Genomic DNA, 22,180 nt, shown 5'->3' with positions numbered 1-22,180 from the left:
AAATAACATTCTTTCATGTGTCATCCCAAAATGCAGACAGATTCACTGGCAGACACAAAGCATTGCCAGACCCAGGAATGTCACATGGCTCCACTAGCGAGAGTGGCTCTGAGAGAAAGTGAGAGAGAGAGAGGGATGATAAAATCGAAAGGATGTTATCATAAATGGACATTTACGTGCCATCTTAACGTAGATACATGTTTCAGTGTGTATGGGAGATGACTTATGGTCTGTGCAGATGACAGATTTGTAGGAGAGGAGGCATCCCCACATCAATGCCTATATGAAATAGACATTGAGGGGCATTCTTTTATATGTTGTGGCATTTTTGAAACTCTTGCACCATTCCTGTCCTGCCGAGGAACACTGGCACATGAAGAAAGGCAGTCATTGTGACGGAGGAGAGAAGAGGGGAGAAGAGAGAAGTATTCGGTGGGTACAATTTCCTCACACCTCCTCATTTGCGTGCAGAATTGAATCGCTTTCTCTAAAACTGGAGAAACACAAACGGGGAGACACTATTTGAGAAAGGTGAACAAAAGAAGAAGGCATTTGGAACAAACACAGAAATTCAACAATCCAGAGGAGGACCAACCCAACGTGGCACTGGAGACAGAAGGGAACATTTATTATATTACTTCAGCTCAGAGAAGAACAACACAGCCACAGGCTTTTACACGATAACAGCCAGATCAACATTCTCCAGCTTTGGACCGAGCCAGGGGTTTGGGTTCTACATAAACGAGACATTTGCAGTTTGGTGCTGGTTTGGGGTTCTGCAGTGTCTCCTCTCTCTGTAAGTTTCCAAGGAGAAATTGCTCTGACAGTGACTGACTTAGAGAGCATTTGTGCTTGTGTGTTTGTTGTGGGAAGCACATACCATGGCCTGGGCTGGGGTGTGGTTGTGTATGTGTGTTGGTGTGAGTGTATCTGTCCATCTGACCCTTGGGGTGCCCCCCCAGCACCGCGGCTGGCTGCGTCTATGGGAGGAGGGCGAGGGCTGTGGGGAGTGTGAGAGGGAGCGCTGCCCTCTGGCGCCCTCTAACTGTCCAGCAGGGCAAGTGCAGGACAGCTGTGGCTGCTGTGAGCAGTGTGGCAACGTGGAGGGGCAGCAGTGTGACCCGGATGGGGCGCAGGAGTTCTATGGGCGCTGTGGAGAGGGGCTGGTCTGCCAGAGGAGAACCAGGAGAGGACGGAGGGGCCGCGGGAGGGGTGAACCAGAACCTAAGTGTGTGTGTGAGGCACAGGGCTCTGTGTGTGGCTCTGATGGACGCACCTATCCCAACCTGTGTCAGCTGAGAGAGGCAGCCAGTCGGAAAGGAACCACTCTGAGGCTTACTGGACAGGGACCATGCTACTCTGGTGACTATACTCAATTCTTATCATAGCATCAGTCAGGTTAAAGCTATTGGTCTAAGAATGGAGTAGAGAGGCTGCTGCTGTAACATGGTGTTAATGTGTTAAAAGAGCTACAGCTTTAAAGATTCACTACATTATTTATATAAAAAAGTAATGTGGATATGTTCTGTGAAAAGAGCCACAATGTAAACTCTGGTCTCTATATGGCGTTCCTCCCTGGCTCAGCTCCTCGTATCTCCAGAGCCCCCAGAGACCTGTCCAACTACACTGGACATGACATTGTGTTTGGCTGTGAGGTCTCTGCCTTCCCTCTGCCCAACCTCAGTTGGAGGAAGAAGGGCAGTGACAACTTCCTGCCAGGGGACGATCCACACATCTCTGTCCAGGTCTAATGATGTCACCAGTGTACCACTTTACTATTTATTTATGTCTAAGTTTACTGAAGTTTACATTCCGTCGTTGAAGTTGTACTTGCATGTGACATCTGGTGTATTTATGTGGCCTGTGTCTGGTCCTGTATACCCAGACTCCGCCCTCCCTCTCCTCCTCCCAGGCTCGAGGTGGCCCCCAGAGGTACACAGTCTCTACCTGGCTGCAGATACAGAATCTTCACCTCTCAGACGCAGGGATCTACTCCTGCATCTCCCACAATGCACTGGGGGAGACGTCTGCGTCCGCCCGTCTCACGGTGCTCAGACAGGGTGAGACAGGGCAGCAAATACTATCCATAAAGCATTCGATCTGTAAGATCCCAGTCCAACACTTCATATGATTTGTAATGGGTGTTTTCACCATTGGCTTCTTCATTTTTTTCCCGATCTGTCTCTACATCAGAGCTGAGGGTTCTGAAAGGCCGTCTGAATGAAGAGGATGAAGAGGAGTATTACTATGACGACACTGAGGAAGGGAGCGATGATGGGCAGACAGAATCTGGAGACTACCTGGGATGAACTGTGGGTCTATATAACAACAACAGTGTTTAACTTACAGAAAATGAACAAACTGACCAAAGGAGAGGTATTTGGAGAAGCAAGAGCATGTCGTCTGAGCATGACGTTTGTTAACAAAATATCCTCATATGTAGAATACCACATATCAATAGACTAGTTTTTCTATTAGCGTATCATACTATGGCACGCATTATCATAGCACGAACACAATAAAACACTGTTGTTAACTTTTTGTGTGCAACTTTTTGTATGCAACTTGTTTTCCATTTGCATTCTGCATGTTGTTCTGAATCACAGCAGCAGAGGGTGCTATGCCCATGCATTAAATTCTTACTGGGGGTTTGTAAATCACTGGTCCCTTCCTGTAGTTCCAAGTCCTTAGTGTTTGCAGATCTGATATTTGTTTAGATCTTATATATGTTTACATTGAGATACTATTGACATAGTGGTTCTGTTGAAACAAGGACGCAGTCTATATTTTCCAGCCGACAGGCTGGTCATCCTTCTCTTTCTCTCCACACACTCGAGAAATATGGCAAGCAGTTGTTAGCTGCTGTAAATAAGATCAAGCTGACAAAGTTGGGAGAAATATAAGCAGAGAGACAGGGAGAGGCAGAGAGACGGAGAGAGAGAGAGAGAGAGAGAGAGAGAGAGAGAGAGAGAGAGAGAGAGAGAGAGAGAGAGAGACTGACTGAAGGACTGAAATATGTGACCCACCAGAGGGAATGTGTGTATGTGCCACTCCCTGCCTGGCTTGTTAATCCTCTCCTCTCTTCAGTTCATCCACTGGTCCCTGCTGGATACAGAGGCTTCATCTGAATGGCAGCCTGCATTAGCACTTAGACTTTTGTGAAAGGTTCTATGTTAGTCAACGCTGATAAGAGATTAGAAACATGAGGGGAGACACAGTCCATCCAACCTTCTCTCTTTCCCTCCATCTCTCCTTTCTCTCTCGTCCCCTCTTTTTCTCACACATGTATTACCTCTCTCCCATTCTCTTCTCATTATCTCCATTCTCCCACCTTTCATTGACACTCTCATCTCTGAAGGGACCAGCCGGAGAGCAAAATGTTCTTTACGATTGTGTGAAAAGAGATGATGTCATAATGAGACATGGACTGGACGCCGTGCCTGGACTGGGCACCAGTGCAACGGAGGGCTCTGGTCATGGAGCGGGACTGGACGCCGTGCCTGGACTGGGCACCGGTGCAGAGGAAGGCTCCTGCCCTGGAGCTGGACTGGACGCCGTGCCTGGGCATCGGCGCAGAAGAAGACTCTGGCCTTGGAGCTGGACTGGACGCCGTGCATGGACTGGGCATCGGCGCAGGGGAAGGCTCCGGCCATGGAGCTGGAGGTTCCGGACCGTTGACCGTCGCAGGAGGTCCCGGACTGGGGACCATCGCAGGAGGTCCCGGACTGGGGACCGTCGCAGGAGGTCCCGGACTGGGGACCGTCGCAGGAGGTCCCGGACTGGGGACCGTCGCAGGAGGTTCCGGACTGGGGACCGTCGCAGGAGGTTCCGGACTGGGGACCGTCGCAGGAGGTTCCGGACTGGGGACCGTCGCCGGAAGCTCCGGACTGGGGACCGTCGCCGGAAGCTCCGGACTGGGGACCGTTGCCGGAAGCTCCGGACTATGAACCGTCGCCGGAAGCTCTGGACTGTGAACTGTCGCCGGAAGCTCTGGACTGGGTGCCGGAAGCTCTGGACTGGGGACACGCACTTCAGGGTGAGTGCGAGGAGCAGGCACAGGACACACCGGACTGGGGAGGCGCACCGGAGGCCCGATGCGTGGGGCCGGCACAGGCTGCACCAGACTGCTAACCGGATCCTCTGGTCGGATGTTGAGCAGAACACACTTGCACAACATCTCTCTAATCTCTCAACTTCCCCATTGCCTCCCTGACAGTCTCTGGCTCTTCAGGGTGAGTGCTGGGAGCAGGCACATGACGTACTGGCCACCCCTTGTGCCCCCCTCAAAAAGATCTTGGGGTTGTCCTTGGGCTTTCTGTGGCCGCGAACCCCGGTGTCGTTGCCTTCCTCCATCATTACCTTCCGTCTGCTGCCAAGGAAGGGTCTCGCATCCACCCATCACTTCTTCCCATGTCCAAAACTCCTTCACCTGGTGAACACGCTGCTTGGTCCTGGTTTGGTGAGATATTCTGTCACGGTTGTCGTAAGAACGGGACCAAGGCGCAGTGTGTGTAGAGTTCCACATCTTTATTCCAAAGTGAAACTTCAAGCAAAAACAAATAAATCTAAACGTGACCACAAACACAGGTGGGAAAAATAGCTACTTAAATATGATCCCCAATTAGAGACAACGATTACCAGCTGCCTCTAATTGGGAATCATACAAAACACCAACATAGAAAATATAAACTAGAACACAACATAGAAATATAAACTAGACTACCCCCTAGTTACGCCCTGACCTACTACACCATAGAGAAACAAGGGCTCTCTATGGTCAGGGCGGGACACATCTCCTCATGGTGTGGAGGCTCCCCTTCCTCTGCTAATTACCTTGTACAAACTAGAATCTGATATAGCGGATATGAGGCACAAATACAATTATTGCAGTCTAATAAAGACAGATTGAGATTAAGGGAGCGAGTGACAGAATGAGAGCAAGAAAGAAAAAGAGAGAGTGAAAGAGAGAGAGGGAGAGAGAGAGAGAATGATTGATATATACAGATGGAGCGAGAGAGAGAGAGTTATGTCAATTTACTGTAATTCAAAGCAGGAAAGAACGAGTGACACACCCACACACACACACACACACACACACTACCACTTGTTTTCCCATCCATTCCCTCAGATACGGTAATGTCATTACTGTGGTAATTATCCTCATTAGTGACAACAGCTGTAGAGAACTCAGTGTGGCTAGTCCTTCAGACCCCACCCCAACCATCTCTCTCTCCACTGTGCACCAATGCTCATCTGAGGAGCAGATCTCAACTGGTATAACCCAACCTTCTATTTTAACTTATAGTAACACACATATACACAAATAAAGAAGATTACAAAAAATAGATATGCTAGCCCAGCATTACTGTCCATTGAGGGATATTGCTCTTTGAATTGAATCGACACATCTACACCCTATAATTCTAATATTTGGATGCCTTTGCCAAGTCTCTTCCATCTGCCTGAATGCCCATCTAATTAATGAGGATTGGTGTGGAACAGGAGTGCTCTGAGAAGGAGCAGGGTTCGCTGAAGGGGATGTGGTGGAGTACATACAGCTCTTAAATTGAGTCAGAGATACCCGGTAAGGGTTAGGTTTAGGGTTAGGGTTACTGCTGTAAGTACAGTGTAATAATGACTTATTACATTACTTGTTACACTGTAATTACATCAGTAGTTGCACAGTAATAAGGGCACTATAATGTAACGTAGTACCAGAGAGGGACTACGTTTCCAAACATGTATTTGTACATAAAAATATGACTTGTTAGATTTTACAGTGAGATTGCATGCTAACAGACACTTTTTTTTAAATGTAGTAATAGCTACAGTATAATCTAATACCTGAAATTAGTTCATTAAAAACAATATATAAGAAAAACATTTTGGTGTTCTAAAAGCAATTAAAAGCTCTCTAAAGGTGTGTGTGTGTGTGTGTGTTTACCTGCATGTGTTTTTGTATATCTGCCTGCCAGTATGTTTGTATTTACAGTATGTGTGTGTGTCTACATACCAGCTTGCTAGCTTGTGTATGGGCGTGTGCGTGCGTGCGTGCATGTGTGTGTGTCTGTGTTTGTGTGTGTCTGTGTGTTTTTTTTTGTCTGTAGAACAGTCAATTACAATCTCATTGGTCCATTTCATCAAAGCGTAGCATGCCAGGTCATTCCAGTTATTCAGCACAGATTTGGTATGGTAGTAAAGGCTGACACAGTTTCCAATCCCACCTCTATTATTAGGCTCTCCAGAATTCCAGAACCTACAAGCCTTACTGAGGATTACATTTCAACATATCCAAATCATGCGTATAAAGACTTGTTGATGTGATGAAAGCAGCACCTTGGAAGAAAGAGAGCAACAGTTAAGTCATAATACAACTGCACTGAATGCAATGCATTCGTGATGAGACTTGTAGCCTGAGGATTATTGGTTTGAATCTTGAAAGATTTGAAAGATCTTAAAACTTCAAAGGGTCATTTCTCTCTTTCTCTCTCTTTCGCTCTCTCGCTTTCTCTCTCTCTCCCGCTCTCTCTCAACTGTTCCTCTTCGCTGTTTATGACCGCCAGGTCTGCTCCTCTCTTCAGACAGTCCTGTCTGCTTCTCTCTTCAGACAGTCCTGTCTGCTCCTCTCTTCAGACAGTCCTACTGCTCCTCTCTTCAGACAGTCCTGTCTGCTCCTCTCTTCAGACAGTCCTGTCTGCTCCTCTCTTCAGACAGTCCTACTGCTCCTCTCTTCAGACAGTCCTGTCTGCTCCTCTCTTCAGACAGTCCTGTCTGCTCCTCTCTTCAGACAGTCCTGTCTGCTCCTCTCTTCAGACAGTCCTACTGCTCCTCTCTTTAGGTTTTATACTGGTTGGAGATGTAATACCAGCTGGAGTTAAACTTCCTCCATTCTTTCAGACAGCAATAAGAATACACAATGTGAATTGCTTTCTATTCATTGGTGTTTGTATGCATTATTAGTTGATCCAACACACACACTCAAACACACAAACACACACACACATTTTATTACTCCCCCAGCTCAAACTGAAGCCTCTCTCTCTTTAGTCAGGTTGTAACTGATCTGTAGCTGATCTCTCTCTTCATTCAGGTTGATATAATTGGTCTCTAACCATTTTATTTGTTCCTGCCATAAGTTAGCTGGAATAAGACAGGAAGCTGTGGTTGAATAAGACAGGAAGCTGTAGTTGAGTTTGCTGAAAGAAGCTGTGAGTCTATCAGTTATTTCATCAGTACACAGAAACATGCGTATCATTTGAGAACATCTGAAAGAAAGGTGACATTTCCACTCTACAGCCCTGCTTAATAGATCTGTATCTTCATTTTAAAAATGTACATTATTTTTTCTTCATTGTGCCAGAGATTTGTCTTCATTTTGCAATCTAGCTATAAAGTGTATAATTAAAAATCACACTCTACATAGAAGATATTGGACTCACAGTGGGCCAGACGCAAGGAGATGTTCAGAGTTACTTGCAGAACACACTGCAGCCCAAAGCTGACAGCAACCAGTCTGTAGAGTCTTCTCTTTGCAGGACCTGAGGACTAACACACATTTAACCTGGCTGCACTCCAAATGGTACACTATTTTCAATGTATTGCACTACTTTTTACCAGGGCCCATAGGGCCCATAGGGCTCCGGTCAAAAGTAATGCACTACATGGGGAATCCAGGATACCATTTGGGACACAGCCCCTGCATCACTGAACATGATTGGAGTGGAGATACAGACTTCAAAAACTCATAGGGCTGGTTTCCTGGACACAGATTAGGCCTAGTATTTCATCTAAAAAGCACGGGATATTCTGTTGTTTGGTCCAGAATTTTTTATCTGTGTCTGGGCAACCAGCCCATGGTTATAAATCCTAATCTATTTTATGACAATGAAAACTATACTGACTTCACAAATACAAGAAAATAACAGAGAACATCAATTTATTAGAGACTATTTCACCCACAAGGATGTTAGTTCAAACATTTCTCATTCCCACCTTAGCAGCTCACAAATACAAATGTCAAGACTAAAATGCTATTTGCTATCTTACCTGATTTTCGGACAGACAGTGTTTTTGCTGTGTTGGTCTTCATATTGACATACTTTGCCGAATCCTCAGAAAGGTTTGTTTCAAACTCAACGATTTCAGAATCCCGTGCACTGATAGACACTGGCATCTCTGTTATCTTGGTTTGTGTGTATGTGTTACAGTGTGTTTCTCTACACAGAAATGTACTGCTCTGTGTGTGAGAGATTTAACCCATCTAACGACAGGAAGCTGTCATATCACTAGTGTCACATTTTCAGCTTTTATTTAGAATTTGATTGTGCGACGTACACTGACCAAACAGTGATCATTCTTTTGTCCAACATCTACACACATTGAACATTTTCTTCTTCTGAAGAAAGATCTAACACAAGAGGGCACTGTTCTGCATTAGCAACATCTTGACAAGTCTTCAGGTAAAATTCCACATGCATTTATTTGACATACAATCCACCTATAGGACCACAATATTCACCGTTCAGTTATCAACAAACCACACACTGTCCACCTGGGTAAATGGATATCATTTCACCCAAAAAGTACTTTTTGACTTTATTGTACCTAATTATTATCAGAATGAGTCAACCCCAATTTAAAAATATTATGATATTCAACCTTTGTAACAAACCCTACTGGCTATTAGATCACCTGAAGTTCATTTGAAAGCAACATGAGAATCATCACTGCCTTTAATTGTATAAACTTCCGCCATCCCCGCAATGAAAAATATGACAACCTTGACTAAAACAGACTTTTACACAAAGCAACCTGTGCTCTCTGAAATGTCCTGTATTTTATTGGTAGAGTACAGTGCAACCTGTGTGGAGCTAAAGCCCTGTATTAGGAGCTAAATGTCAGGCATAGCCTTTTTTTATTGGGTGTTGTGGTGCAATCTGCCCTTTTCCCTTCCCAGAAGCCATTGTTAAAGAGGTGGTATTAATGCGCTGCGCCAGATGGTCTCTCTTACAGGTCGGACTGGAAGTGTTTACCATGCACTGGTGTGTGGATAACAGGTGAGCAGCATATCATATCCCCATTAGCCAATCAGGACATAGCAGATGTCACATAACCTGTATTTGGCATAAGGTGCCGTTTAGGGGATAATGGAAGGAGAGGGAAGAGAGTTTGATCATGACATTTGTCAAGGTTTATCCCATCGACTATTTAAGCCATCATATTTTTTGATGGATCTGAATATGATTGGATGTTAAAAACTGATTTGTAGGCCTATTGAACAAACCAAAAAATGTAACATGCTGGGATGTTGTCCCTTTAACTATATCACATTCTCTTATGTCAATCAAGTAAATACAATAGTTATTCGAAATGGGTGACTAACAAGTTATTTCCATAGTTTCAACCTATGTTATACCCCTCCAGTCCAGTCGAGTCTAGTCATTCTCCTTATTCATGTTTCAGACAACTCTCCACTGTGAACATAAGGTAAATAAACATTATTGCAATGTGGTATCATGGCAACCAGGTAAGGGAGAACAGAGGGGAGTCTCAGAGCTCTGAATTACTGTAGTTGTCTAATAGATCACCTACAGCTTGCAGCCAGGGCCGGGCCTGGGCATAAGCGACATAGGTGGTTGCCTAGGGGCCTCAGCCGCTAGGGGGGCCCCTACCCCAAAAAATATACACACATTTACATAGACATTACCAGTCAAAAGTTTGGACACACCTACTCATTCAAGGGTTTTTCTTTATTTTTACTATTTTCTACAATGTAGAATAATATTGAAGACATCAAAACTATGAAATAACACATATGGAATCATTTAGTAACCAAAAAAGTGTAAACAAATCAAAATAGATTTAATATTTGAGATTCTTCAAAGTAGCCACCCTTTGCCTTGATGACAGCTTTGCACACTTTTCCAACAGTCTTGAAGGAGTTCTCACATATGCTGAGCACTTGTTGGCTGCTTTTCCTTCACTTTGCGGTCCAACTCATCCCAAACATTTTTTTACATTTACATTTTAGTCATTTAGCAGACGCTCTTATCCAAAGTGACTTACAGTAGTGAATGCATACATTTCATACATTTTTTAGTACTGGCCCCTCGTGGGAATCGAACCCACAACCCTGGCGTTGCACACACCATGCTGGCGTTGCAAACACCATGCTCTACCAACTGAGCCACAGGGAAGACCAAACCATCTCAATTGGGTTTAGGTCAGGTGATTGTGGATGCCAGGTCATCTGATGCAACACTCCATCACTCTCCTTGGTCAAATAGCCCTTACACAGCCTGGAGGTGTGTTTTGGGTCATTGTCCTATTGAAAAACCAATGATAGTCCCACTAAGGGCAAACCAGATGGGATGGCGTATCACTGCAGAATGCTGTGGTAGCCATGCTGGGTAAGTGTGACTTGAATTCTAAATAAATCACTGACAGTGTCACCAGAAAAGCACCCCCACACCATCACACCTCCTCCATGCTTCACATGCGGAGATCATACGTTTACCTACTCTGCGTCTCACAAAGACAGAACGGTTGGAACCAAATATCTCACATTTTGACTCATCAGACCAAAGGACAGATTTCCACCAGTCTAATGTCCATTGCTCGTGTTTCTTAGTGTCCTTTAGTAGTGGTTTATTTGCAGCAATTTGACCATGAATGCCTGATTCACGCAGTCTCCTCTGAACAGGAGACAGATGTGTCTGTTTGTCACGTCCTGACAAAAAAAATGAGATGTCATTTTCTATAGTAGAGTCGGTCAGGGCGTGACAGGGGGTGTTTTGGGTTGTTCTATGTTTTATATTTCTATGTTTAAGTTCTAGTTTTTCTATTTCTATGTTGGGGTTGTTTGGGTTGATCTCCAATTGGAGGCAGCTGATCCTTGTTGCCTCTGATTAGAGATCATATTTAAGTAGGGGTTTTTCCTTCCTGGGTTTTGTGGGTAGTTTTCTGTTTAGTGTATGTCACCTGATGGAACTGTTGTCGGTCGTTTTGTTGTTTTTGTTTAAGTATATTCATTAAAAGTAAATATGAGCACTCTACACGCTGCGCCTTGGTCCCCTTTATACGACTCGCGTTACAGAACTACCCACCATGATTGGATCAAGCGGCGTGCCCGGGCAGAAATGGACACCTGGTCACATCAGGAGTGGATTGAGAGGAGAGACTGGACTTGGGGCCAGGTAATCGAACGATATCGGAGCATACCTGGGAAGAACGAGAGGCAGCCCCCCCAAAACATTTTTTGGGGGCACACGGGTAGTTTGGCTGGGCCAGGACTGGGACCTGAGCCAATTCCCCGTGCTTTTTGTGGTAAGCATGTGCCTGCCTCTCGCACTCTCTCTCCAGTGCGCCTCCATAGCACAGTACGTCCTGTGCCTGCTCCTCGTGCTCTACCTCCAGCGCGCCTCCAGAATCCAGTACGTCCTGTGCCTGTTCTTCGCACTCCCCCTCCAGTGCGCATCCATAACCCAGTACGGCCCCTGCCTGCTTTGAGTACTCGGTCCTCAGTGCGTCTCCCCAGTCCGGTGAGACCGGTTTCTGCTCCACGTACAAAGCCTCCAATGATAATCGATGGTCCGACGCCTGTAGAGATGATCCATGGCACTAAGCCTCTAGTGATGATCCATGGCCCGGAGCCTGTAGGGATATTCCATGGCACGAAGCCTGAAGAGGTAATCCATGGCCTGGAATCTGAAGAAATAATCCTTGGCAAAAAGCCTGGAGGGATTATAAATGGTCTGGAGCCTGTAGGGATAAACCATGGCACAAAGCCTGTAGGAATAATCCATGGTAAGAAGCCTCCAGTGATGATCCTTTGTGCGGAACCTGTAGAGATGATCCATGGCAGGGAGCCAGCAGCAACGGTCACTAGTCCGGAACCTATTATGATGCCTTCCAGTCCGGAGCCTCCGGCGACGCTTTTCCGTCCAGAGCCTCCGGCGACGCTCCCCAGTCCGGAGCCTCCGGCAACGCTCCCCAGTCCAGCGACACTCCCCAGTCCGGAGCCTCCAACGGCGCTCCGCAGCCCAGAGTCTTCAGCGGCAGCCCGGAAACTCCAGCGACGGCCCGCAGCCCAGAACCTCCAGCAATGATCTACAGTCCGTTTCCTTCGACGACGATCCACGGTCAGGTGGTAATAAAGCAGAAGGATCAGCAGGTGGAGCGGGGAGTACGCCCAGAACCGGAGCCGCCTCCTATGCTGGAGGTTAAGGTTATGTGGACTGCATTTGAGCTGCCATAGACTTGTCACCCTCCCTACCCTCCCTTTGTGTTTTGTGGTTGTTTTGATTATGTTGCATTCGGAGTCTGCACCTTTTTTTGGGGGGGGGGGGTACTGTCACTTCCTGACCCTAGTAAGATGTCATTTTCTATAGTAGAGTAGGTCAGGGCGTGACAGGGGGTGTTTTGGGTTGTTCTATGTTTTATATTTCTATGTTTAAGTTCTAGTTTTTCTATTTCTATGTTGGGGTTGTTTGGGTTGATCTCCAATTGGAGGCAGCTGATCCTTGTTGCCTCTGATTAGAGATCATATTTAAGTAGGGGTTTTTCCTTCCTGGGTTTTGTGGGTAGTTTTCTGTTTAGTGTATGTCACCTGATGGAACTGTTGTCGGTCGTTTTGTTGTTTTTGTTTAAGTATATTCATTAAAAGTAAATATGAGCACTCTACACGCTGCGCCTTGGTCCCCTTTATACGACTCGCGTTACACTGTTACTTGAACTCTGTGAAGCATTTTTTTGGGCTGCCATCTGAGGTGCAGTTAACTCTAATGAACTTATCCTCTGCAGCAAAGGTAACTCTGGGTCTTCCTTTCCTGTGGCTGCCCTCATGCGAGCCAGTTTCATCACAGCGCTTGATGTTATTAGCGACTGCACTTTAAGAAAATGTCAAAGTTCTTGACATTTTCCACATTGACTGACCTTCATGTCTTAAAGTAATGGTGGACTGTTTCTCTTTGCTTATTTGAGCTGTTCATGCCATAATATGGACTTGGTGTTTTACCAAATAGGGCTACCTTCTGTATACCACCCCTACCTTGTCAACACAACTGATTGGCTCAAATGCATTAAGAAGGAAAAAATTACACAAATTAACTTTTAACAAGGCACACCTGTTAATTGAAATGCATTCCAGGTGACTACCTCATGAAGTTGGTTGAGTGAAAGCCAAGAGTGCGCAAAGCTGTCATCAAGGCAAAGGGTGGCTACTTTGAAGAATCTAAAATATATTGGGGGGGGGGTTCAGTCGGGGTCTCAACTTACTGTTGAGTGTTAGAATAGTAGAATAAACAAGGTGCAATTTTGAAATGTGGTTGTGCATAAGTAGTTTTCCTCTTATGTCAGTCATTCAATTAGCGCTGTCAGCAAAAACATTTTTTTGATTGATAAGTTAGTCTACCCAGCTATCTAAACTTGCAGAAATCATGGCCGAATTATCGACCGGGCACAAATGGCACGCGCCCAAGGGCCCTGACCGCCAGGGGGCCCTCACTGATTTTGTTAGTCACTCTCACTCAGATATCACATTAACATGGTAGGTCATGGTAAAATTAGTCGAATTTCAGGAAATTCCCTTTAAAACTGCAACATTTTCTCTTGGCCCATGGCAAAATGTGTAGAATTGCAGGAAATGTACTTTAAAACTAAATATGTTTCTCTCCGCCATCAAGAGGGGGGCTGCTAAAATGTACATTTACGTCATTTAACTCTTATCCAATGTCTCGCCCACGAGGTGGGGGGTCCCCCAAATCTTGCATAGGGCCCCCAAAAGGCTAAGGTTGGCCCTGCTTGCAGCATATGTGAATTGGATCCAGTCAGACTTAGAGCACCTGTCCCATTCTGTCAACATCAGATCAGGTTACCTGTGGCATCCTGGAGCTCCTGCTCTCACCTGGCTGGGTGACCTCTCAATAGGTTGCACAACTTCCTGTTATTAGAAATAGACTGACCATGTTTGGTAGTGCCTTCACACAAATATTGCATTCACTGACTCAGTGAATGGGCTCCCACTGGGCTCCTGAGTGGCGCAGTGGTCGAAGGCACTGCATCTCAGTGCCTACCAGAGTTGCTTACCATCATAAACAATAGTGAAAATGCTTCCCATAACATTAAAAGATGGAAATAGCTGTTCTATTGTTCAGCCAACAGCAGCAGCCAATGTGTGGTGTTCAATATAGGCCTACATTCAATGAGACTTTTGAAAAAAGCATGTTCATCCACTGTGACAAATGTTTTATTTGACGCAAGAAACCACCACAAAATAAAATACATTATTATTCAAGTCTGTCTCAAAATACAACACTGCCCCTTTAAGACAAAAAATAAGCTATTTTCCTGACATGCTTTTCAAAGGTGTCTAGAAATGCACATGTTTTGTGCTCCTGTAGGAAGCAATCCCTCCCCCATTGCTGACTACAAATTATCTATAATTGGGCTAATAACTCACTAACTAGCAAAGGATATTAACAAATGTGCACATGTTGCTACATGTAGCGCTCACTTTGATCAACAACAAAACAAGTGCATCTACTGATGACCGCTCATGCTGTAAAAACAGTCCAGTTCAAAGTGAATGGCAGATCCATATATAAATGGTCTATTGCCTATAGGCCTACTGCAGCTCTTATAGGTTATGGTGCACAGGTCTGTGTAGAGTACGGCCCTAAGTCATGCCTGTCAATGCAATAGAATCATACTCCGATGCATTCTGCCAACAACAACATCTCTTGCATAGTTCGTTTTGCATACTAAGTCTTGCAAAGTTTGTTTTGTTTCACTATGTTGCATTGAAAGTGGCTAATATTGCGTTGATTCAATCACAATTCCCACAGTAAAGGGAAATGTTGATAGTGTTAATTAACTAATGGGGAAAACTGAGTGAAGTTCAATCTCGTGCTTCTCTGCGCGCAGCTTAGAGGGAACATTGATCACAACTATTAGAGATAGATGAATGACACTTGATTTGCAACTAGAACCCAGAGTTTTTTCTGGTCATGAAGTCGGGGGAAAATGCCTAGCCTCGCCCAATGTTATCTCATATGTATCCCCACATCCCTCCAGCAACACCGTATTCCGCGTGGAGCTCCAGAGCTTGTCATAAGGGCCTCTCAGGCTGATTAGGGTGCTAAGCTGCTGGAGCAGGCCAGTGGAGCGAGGCTGTGTTTAACAGCCTTCCAAAGGCATCCTCTCTCCGCTGGTTAACTCTTATATCATACTCTCGCTGGCAGATTTCTGGGAGTACTGGAGGACGAGGAGGAGACAAGCTGGAACACTGCTCATGTGTAATGAGATTTAGAGATCATCTTTATTTCATTTTCCTAATGTTGTGTATGGAAATTGATTTTCAATGAAATGTTATATTCATGGGAAACTCAAAAACACCATGGCAATGGTTCAGTAGTTATTACTGAACAAGGCAGGTGTTCATTTCAGAATAGCCAAACTCAATAGATACCTATGTCGGCCTCTTCCTTGTGTAACCATTAACCACTCTTCAAACACAATACCGTATGACCTATCTGGTCATGAATACACCTTCAGTGGTGGCTGCAGCGCTGACTCTCAGTTGCTAGAAGCCCCAGGAAGAAAGCACACAGGGACACATATTTAATACAGCTGGCCTGCTGGCATACGGCATCTTGCGGGCACTTAGGGACCCGTGGACTGACACTCCTAGCAGGGCCTCACTGTCAGCCTGCGTCTGTTGTCATCACCATTATATCCCTCTGATGATGAAACGATTAGCGGACGCTAGGCTAATCACAAAGCGAGCGGGTGATGGATGGGGTGGCTGATAGACTCAGGGGGTTGGCTGGGGTGCTTTGTCCAGGCACCCCTCGATCTTGTGATACCGGCAACCCCCACCCCCTATCCAACCCCTGTTACCCCCACCAGCTGCCCTGACCCCTCATCATACCCCTGCCTCTGCTCACCATGTGCTGAGAGTCAAAGGGGTCCTCCCATCAGTCATCAGAATGGAATCCCCCCTACCCCACGTCACAATCAATCGACCCCGGGACAGAGATGGATGGGGGCATCCACGGCCCTGTATCTTCTTGGTAAAGACGCTCTCACAATGGGCTTCTGTCATTGGTAGATAATAGAGCTGGTCCCAGGCATGGTGCTCAGGTCAAGTTAGCTGCCCCTGGAAGGAAATATCAGAAGGCCCCGGACAGAACCCCATTTATCTGTTGACATAGTTGCCTCTTCTCCTGGACGCCACAGTCTGTCCTGAACCCCAGGGGTACACACCAATACAATAGAATGAACATGATTTTCCTGAGCTGAGTATTGTGCCAGCCTATTGTGTCTTTCACATGCTATTTGATGTTCTTAAAATTACAAATGGCCCTATCTTTTGGCTTATTGCAAGTATTGCACTTTTCTGTCTTGTGAATCATTACATACATTTGAAGAGCAGTTTTTCTCATAAATTATGATTTGCTTGACCATTGATTGAGTCCTCAGTTGTGAATAACATGGATAATTGCATAGTTAAACTATAGGATGATGATGCCGTAACACAATGATTGAGAGTGAAAGATCCTATCATATATTCACCACTGTCTGTTGCCAACTATCATCATTCACATGCAGATTCATCCTCCCTGAAGTGCAATGCAGTATAATTTCCATTTAGATAAGGTGTACACACAAACATAGAAAGGACAGAAATCTAGAGAATGGGGGATCTTGATTTGATTAACTAATCATACTCTTTGTAATCCCACTCGGCCATGGAGGGCAACGCATGACTGTGGACTCCAATCACACAACACTTGATTATTGAGGGTATGGAGCAAATCAGCTCAAGGAACCTAAGTCCATACACTACAGAATGGCAGTGATTACCACACAATTACGAGGTACAGAGTTTATTTCAGCCACAGCCGGCCTCCAGTGCATGCAGTATTGGGGTATTTTAATCCTCTGGCAAATGCATACAGGTTGTTTGTGATTAGGTGGGACAATAAGGTTCACCACCCTGTACCCAGAATGGTGCATTGTTTTAAAGGAGGACGTCAAGTCACTCAAGACATATTGAAACACATCTATACTGTATGTACATTATTAAGATCCTACAGGTTCGTTGACCCTACCTAATACTAGCAGAAGCCCAACTAGCTGAACCGGTAAGCTCCATGCTAACATTTTCATCACTCCCAGCTGCCTGACAGGCCTCTCTACAGGGTCACAGAGTACAGGGGTAGGTGGTGGAGGCAGTAGGGGTAGAGGGGTGGAGATGGTCTCGGAGCATCCAGAGGGTGCGTCTGCGTGGCAACTCCACAGGCCACTCCATGACTGATCTCATCTAGTTTATTATGCAAACGGGTCCCAACTCCCACTGCATAATTAGGACTTAATTAACATGAGAGGAATCTTTCATCTGTCTGGATCCGGCCTGCTCCTTACTTCCATTTACAACATGATATTAATTTCGGAGGGAGGTATGGTACCCTTGCTGATGAAAAGATTGATATAATTAATTAAGTCTTTTTTTTCTGGGAGAAAATAAGTGTGATGAGCAGAGTCTGATTAACCCCATTATAGTGACTAATTACGGGGATCATTTAATAATCAAAGAAGAATGCTAATTATGCCATCTAAATCAGGAGTGTGTCCATTTTGGACAAGCTTTGCGAAATGTGACATTCAAAACTCATCCCACACGGTCATTTTTGTGTGAGTGTATATGTTGTGTATATGTTGTGTATATGTTGTGTATACGTCAGGACTGTCTTGAGTCTCAAATTATTCCATCTAATTGGTGCATTTCTCATGCATTGAAAAACATCTTACTGGAAAAATAAATGAATTAACAAAGGATGACACGTTTGTAACAGATATACAAGTGATTCATGACAAAGCAGCTGAATAAATCATCACATTGATACATTAGTACAAACTTTAATTAACATGAAACATTCATACGTTTCTTAGCCGCAGAAGTCATTTAGGCTTCTTTGATATAAGGGTTTTCCCCTCTGTAAATCATAATGACAAATGAATGCTAGGTATTCTGAGTAGAAGAAAGCCTAATAATCACCAAAGGATAAATTAAATGGATTTGACTAACTGACCTCAGGTTATCCTACAACACACACCCAGTCATGTCTTCTTCATCCCATCTACCCGCATTCTAAGTCATGAGTTAAGATACAGCACCATGGACAGCTACCACAGTGCCGCTCTCCATCCAGAGGGTTCTGAAGTGACATCCTTTACTCTAGCCTTTAACAGCTTGGTGGGTGTCTCAGGCCAAAGCGCAAACTAATACCAACAGTTTCTGATATCGATCAAAACATTGCAAACAAGGCATAGGTGAATATGCCACAGGGTTCTCCAGAGGGTGGTGCAGTCTGCCCAACGCATCACCGGGGGCACACTGCCTGCCCTCCAGGACACCTACACCACCCAATGTCACAGGAAGGCCAAAAAGATCATCAAGGACATCAACTACCCGAGCCACGGCCTGTTCACCCCGCTATTTTCCAGAAGGCGAGGTCAGTACAGGTGCATCAAAGCTGGGACCGAAAGACTGAAAAACAGCTTCTATCTCAAGGCCATGACTAGCCATCACTAGCCAGCTACAACCCGGGTACTAAACCCTGCACCTTAGAGGCTGCTGCCCCATGTACATAGATATGGAATCACTGGTCACTTTAATAATGATGACATACATACATTCATACTTATAGGCTGCGTTCTGATGTGATTGGTCAAAATACCCTAAACCCTAACCCTAACCTGAACCCCTATTCTAACCCTAACCCTTACCCAACCCTAACTCTAACTCTAAGCCTAACCTTAACCCTTACCTTAACTATTTTAAATTTGAACTTCAGTGGGGTAGGTAAGCTGTGACCTGATTCTCTGGCAGGTTATGAAAGGGGATGTTGGTTGATGTATGGTTCACAAGAAAATAGAGAATGTAAGATAAAGTGCTGAGGGCTCCATTTGTCAATCGAGGGAGGATGTGGCTCATTAGGTTTCTGAGCGGCCATCTTTCTTGCTTTTTCTTGACGATGCCTCTGTCTTCAGCAGTTTCATCAAGATAATGGTGACCTCATAAAATAATCTATTTGAGCGATGTTTCTAGTTTCATTTCTGTACATTGAGTCACTACGGTCATTATGGTTGGTTGTTCATGACCTGGGGTGTAAATTGACCTCACCTTACGTTCTGATCTTAAAGAAAAAGAAATACACAGCCGTTAAAACAAACAAAAAAAATCCACTAGGTCACCATGCTGCCGCACTACAGACAATAACATCTAGAGTCATGAGTAAACATCTGTTAATAGAATCCACCAGGGAAGAAAATCAGCGTGTTTGTTGTTTCAAAATGCATTTGGATAATGGTTGGATTGTGTGTGGTGTGTGTGTGTGTGTGTGTGTGTGTGTGTGTGTGTGTGTGTGTGTGTGTGTGTGTGTGTGTGTGTGTGTCTCCACACGTCTGTACCTCAATTTCCCCCTCTGCACCCCCATAGTGCAGCTCTGTCTCAAAGAACTCTTGTCAGATAATTGAATGAGCTGTAGCAGAGAGAAAACCTGCAGTGGGGAGCTTGGCGCCTGCTGTCCTTATTATGTGTAACACAGCAGACGCACCACTTGCTCTTTGTGGTTCGCTCATGAATAGAGAAAAGGAATGTGTGGAATGACAGAGGTGAACACTGAGGAGAGAGACAGGGCATTACATTTTAACCAGCCCAGATAGAACAATCACTTTATCCACCTCCATGGCTCTGAGGTGAATTAGCATTTAACAATTGAACATTCCAGGGCATGCTTGGTGACAGGAGGCTCTGGTGGAACACAACCAACGGACTGGAGAGATTTCTGAGCAGCTCTCGGAAGTTTCAGATGAGTGAATTTAATATGCCCCAGGGCTTGGAGACATCATGTTTCAGGGAACCATTTCCATATACTAGCTAAGGGGAGGAGGGGTTAAAGAAGGATTATTAAGCCTTGACAATTGAGACATGGATTGTGTTTGTGTGTGTCATTCTGAGGCTGAATGGGCAAGACAAAAGATTTAGGTACCTTTAAACAGGGTATAGTAGTAAGTGCCAGGCGCTCTGGTTTGAGTGTGTCGAGAACAGCAACGCTGCTGGGTTTTTCACGCTCAACAATTTCCTGTGTGTATCAAGAATGGTCCACCACTCAACGGACATCCAGCCAACTTGATTGGAGTTAACATGGGCCAGCATCCCCGTGGAACTCTTTCAACAGCTTGTAGAGCATGCCCCAATGAATTGAGAATGTTCTGAAGGCAAAACTCAGTATTTGGAAGGTGTTATTTAGGAAATCAGTGTACAATTCAGATATTTGTACAGTACCAGTCAAAAGTTTGGACACAACTACTCATTGAAAGGTTTTTCTTTATTTTTTACTATTTTCTACATTGTAGAATAATATTGAAGACATCAAAACTATGAAGTAACACATATGGAATCATGTTGTAACCAAAAAAAGTATTGTACAAATCAAAATATATTTTACATTTTAGATTCTTCAAAGTAGCTACCCTTTACCTTGATGACAGCTTTGCACACTCTTGGCTTTCTCTCAACCAGCTTCATGAGGTAGTCACCTGGAATGCATTTCAATTAACATGTGTGCCTTGTTAAATTTAATTTATGGAATTTATTTCCTTCTTAATGTGTTTGAGCCAATCAGTTGTGTTGTGACAAGGTAAGGATGGTATACAGAAGATAGCCCTATTTGGTAAAAAACCAAGTCCATATTATGGCAAGAACAGCTCAAATAAGCAAAGAGAAAAGACAGCCCATCATTACTTTAAGACATGAAGGTCAGTCAATCTGGAAAATGTCAAGAACTTTGAAAGTTTCTTCAAGTGCAGTCGCAAAAACCATCAAGCACTATGATGAAACTGGCTCCCAGTTACTTCTGCTGCAGAGGATGAGTTCATTAGAGTTTCTAGCCTCAGAAATTGCAGCCTAAATAAATACTTCACAGAGTTCAAGTGACAGACACATCTCAACATCAACTGTTCAGAGGAGACTGCGTGAATCAGGCCTTCATGGTTGAATTGCTGCAAAGAAACCACTACTAAAGGACACCAATAGTAAGAAGAGACTTGCTTGGGCCAAGAAATACGAGCAAAGGGCATTAGAGCGGTGGAAATTTGTCCTTTGGTCTGATGAGTCCAAATTGGAGATTTTTGGTTCCAACCGCCGTGTGTTTGTGAGATGCAGAGTAGGTGAACGGATGACCTCCACATGTGTGGTTCCCATCGTGAAGCAATGGAGGAGGAGGTGTGATGGTGTGGTGGTGCTTTGCTGGTTACTCTGTCTGGGATTTATTTAGAATTCAAGGCACACTTAACCAACATGGCTACCACAGCATTCTGCAGCGATACGCCATCCAATCTGGTTTGCGCTTAGTGGAACTATCATTTGTTTTTCAACAGGACAATGACCCAACACACCTCCAGGCTGTGTAGGGGCTATTTGACCAAGAAGGAGAGTGATGGAGTGCTGCATCAGATGACCTGGCCTCCACAATCAACCGGCCTCAACCCAATTGAAATGGTTTGGGATGAGTTGGACCGCAGAGTGAATGAAAAACAGCCAACAAGTGCTCAGCATATGTGGGAACTCCTTCACGACTGTTGGAAAAGCATTCCTCATGAAGCTGGTTGAGAGAATGCTAAGAGTGTGAAAAGCTGTCATCAAGGCAAAGGGTGACTACTTTGAAGAATAAAAAATATATTTGGATTTGTTTAACATTTTTTGGGGTTACTACATGATTCCATATGTGTTATTTCATAGTTTTGATGTCTTCACTATTATTCTACAATGTATAAAATAGTACAAATAAAGAAAAACCCTTGAATGAGTAGGTGTGTCCAAACCTTTGACCGGTACTGTATATCGTAAAATATTGTAGAAAAAACAATGATTTCATAAATATTGTTTCAGGATCTAATAGGTCAAATGTCGGACAGACATGTTGTCCACCTGCAAGGAGACAAAGTCTATAAGAATTGCTGCCCTGGTTCTTAGAAACCCCCAGTCCCTGATTAAATCTAGATTCCTCACTGGCCCTGTCCTTGATGCTGAATGGATTCTCCCTAACAGATTACACACAAGCACAATGGCCCTACAGCTCAACTATTACAATCATTGATTGACAATGCCATTCAT

At 44.6% G+C, this 22,180-nt stretch overlaps 1 protein-coding gene across 2 annotated transcripts; it reads left to right on the top strand.

The window, feature by feature from the left end:
• The first annotated feature begins 141 nt into the window (after positions 1-141).
• LOC106610820 (kazal-type serine protease inhibitor domain-containing protein 1) lies at positions 142-2,648 on the top strand. Of its 2 annotated transcripts, none has more exons than XM_014210434.3 (4): positions 142-1,362; positions 1,585-1,745; positions 1,913-2,060; positions 2,194-2,648. In XM_014210434.3, exons 1-4 carry the CDS (start codon positions 882-884, stop codon positions 2,307-2,309), a joined length of 906 nt encoding a protein of 301 aa, XP_014065909.1. In that variant the 5' UTR covers positions 142-881; the 3' UTR covers positions 2,310-2,648. The 2 variants fall into 2 exon arrangements, with proteins under 2 accessions (XP_014065909.1, XP_014065908.1); XM_014210433.3 differs by having other exon boundaries at positions 143-1,362; positions 1,886-2,060.
• The last annotated feature ends 19,532 nt before the right edge of the window (positions 2,649-22,180 follow it).

Source organism: Salmo salar, chromosome 09 (genome assembly GCF_965601325.2).
Source record: "Salmo salar chromosome 09, fSalSal1, whole genome shotgun sequence".
In the NCBI taxonomy this organism is placed as follows: Eukaryota; Metazoa; Chordata; class Actinopteri; order Salmoniformes; family Salmonidae; genus Salmo; species Salmo salar.
Note: the sequence above shows the minus strand (reverse complement) of the source record. Positions and strands in the feature narration are given on the sequence as shown.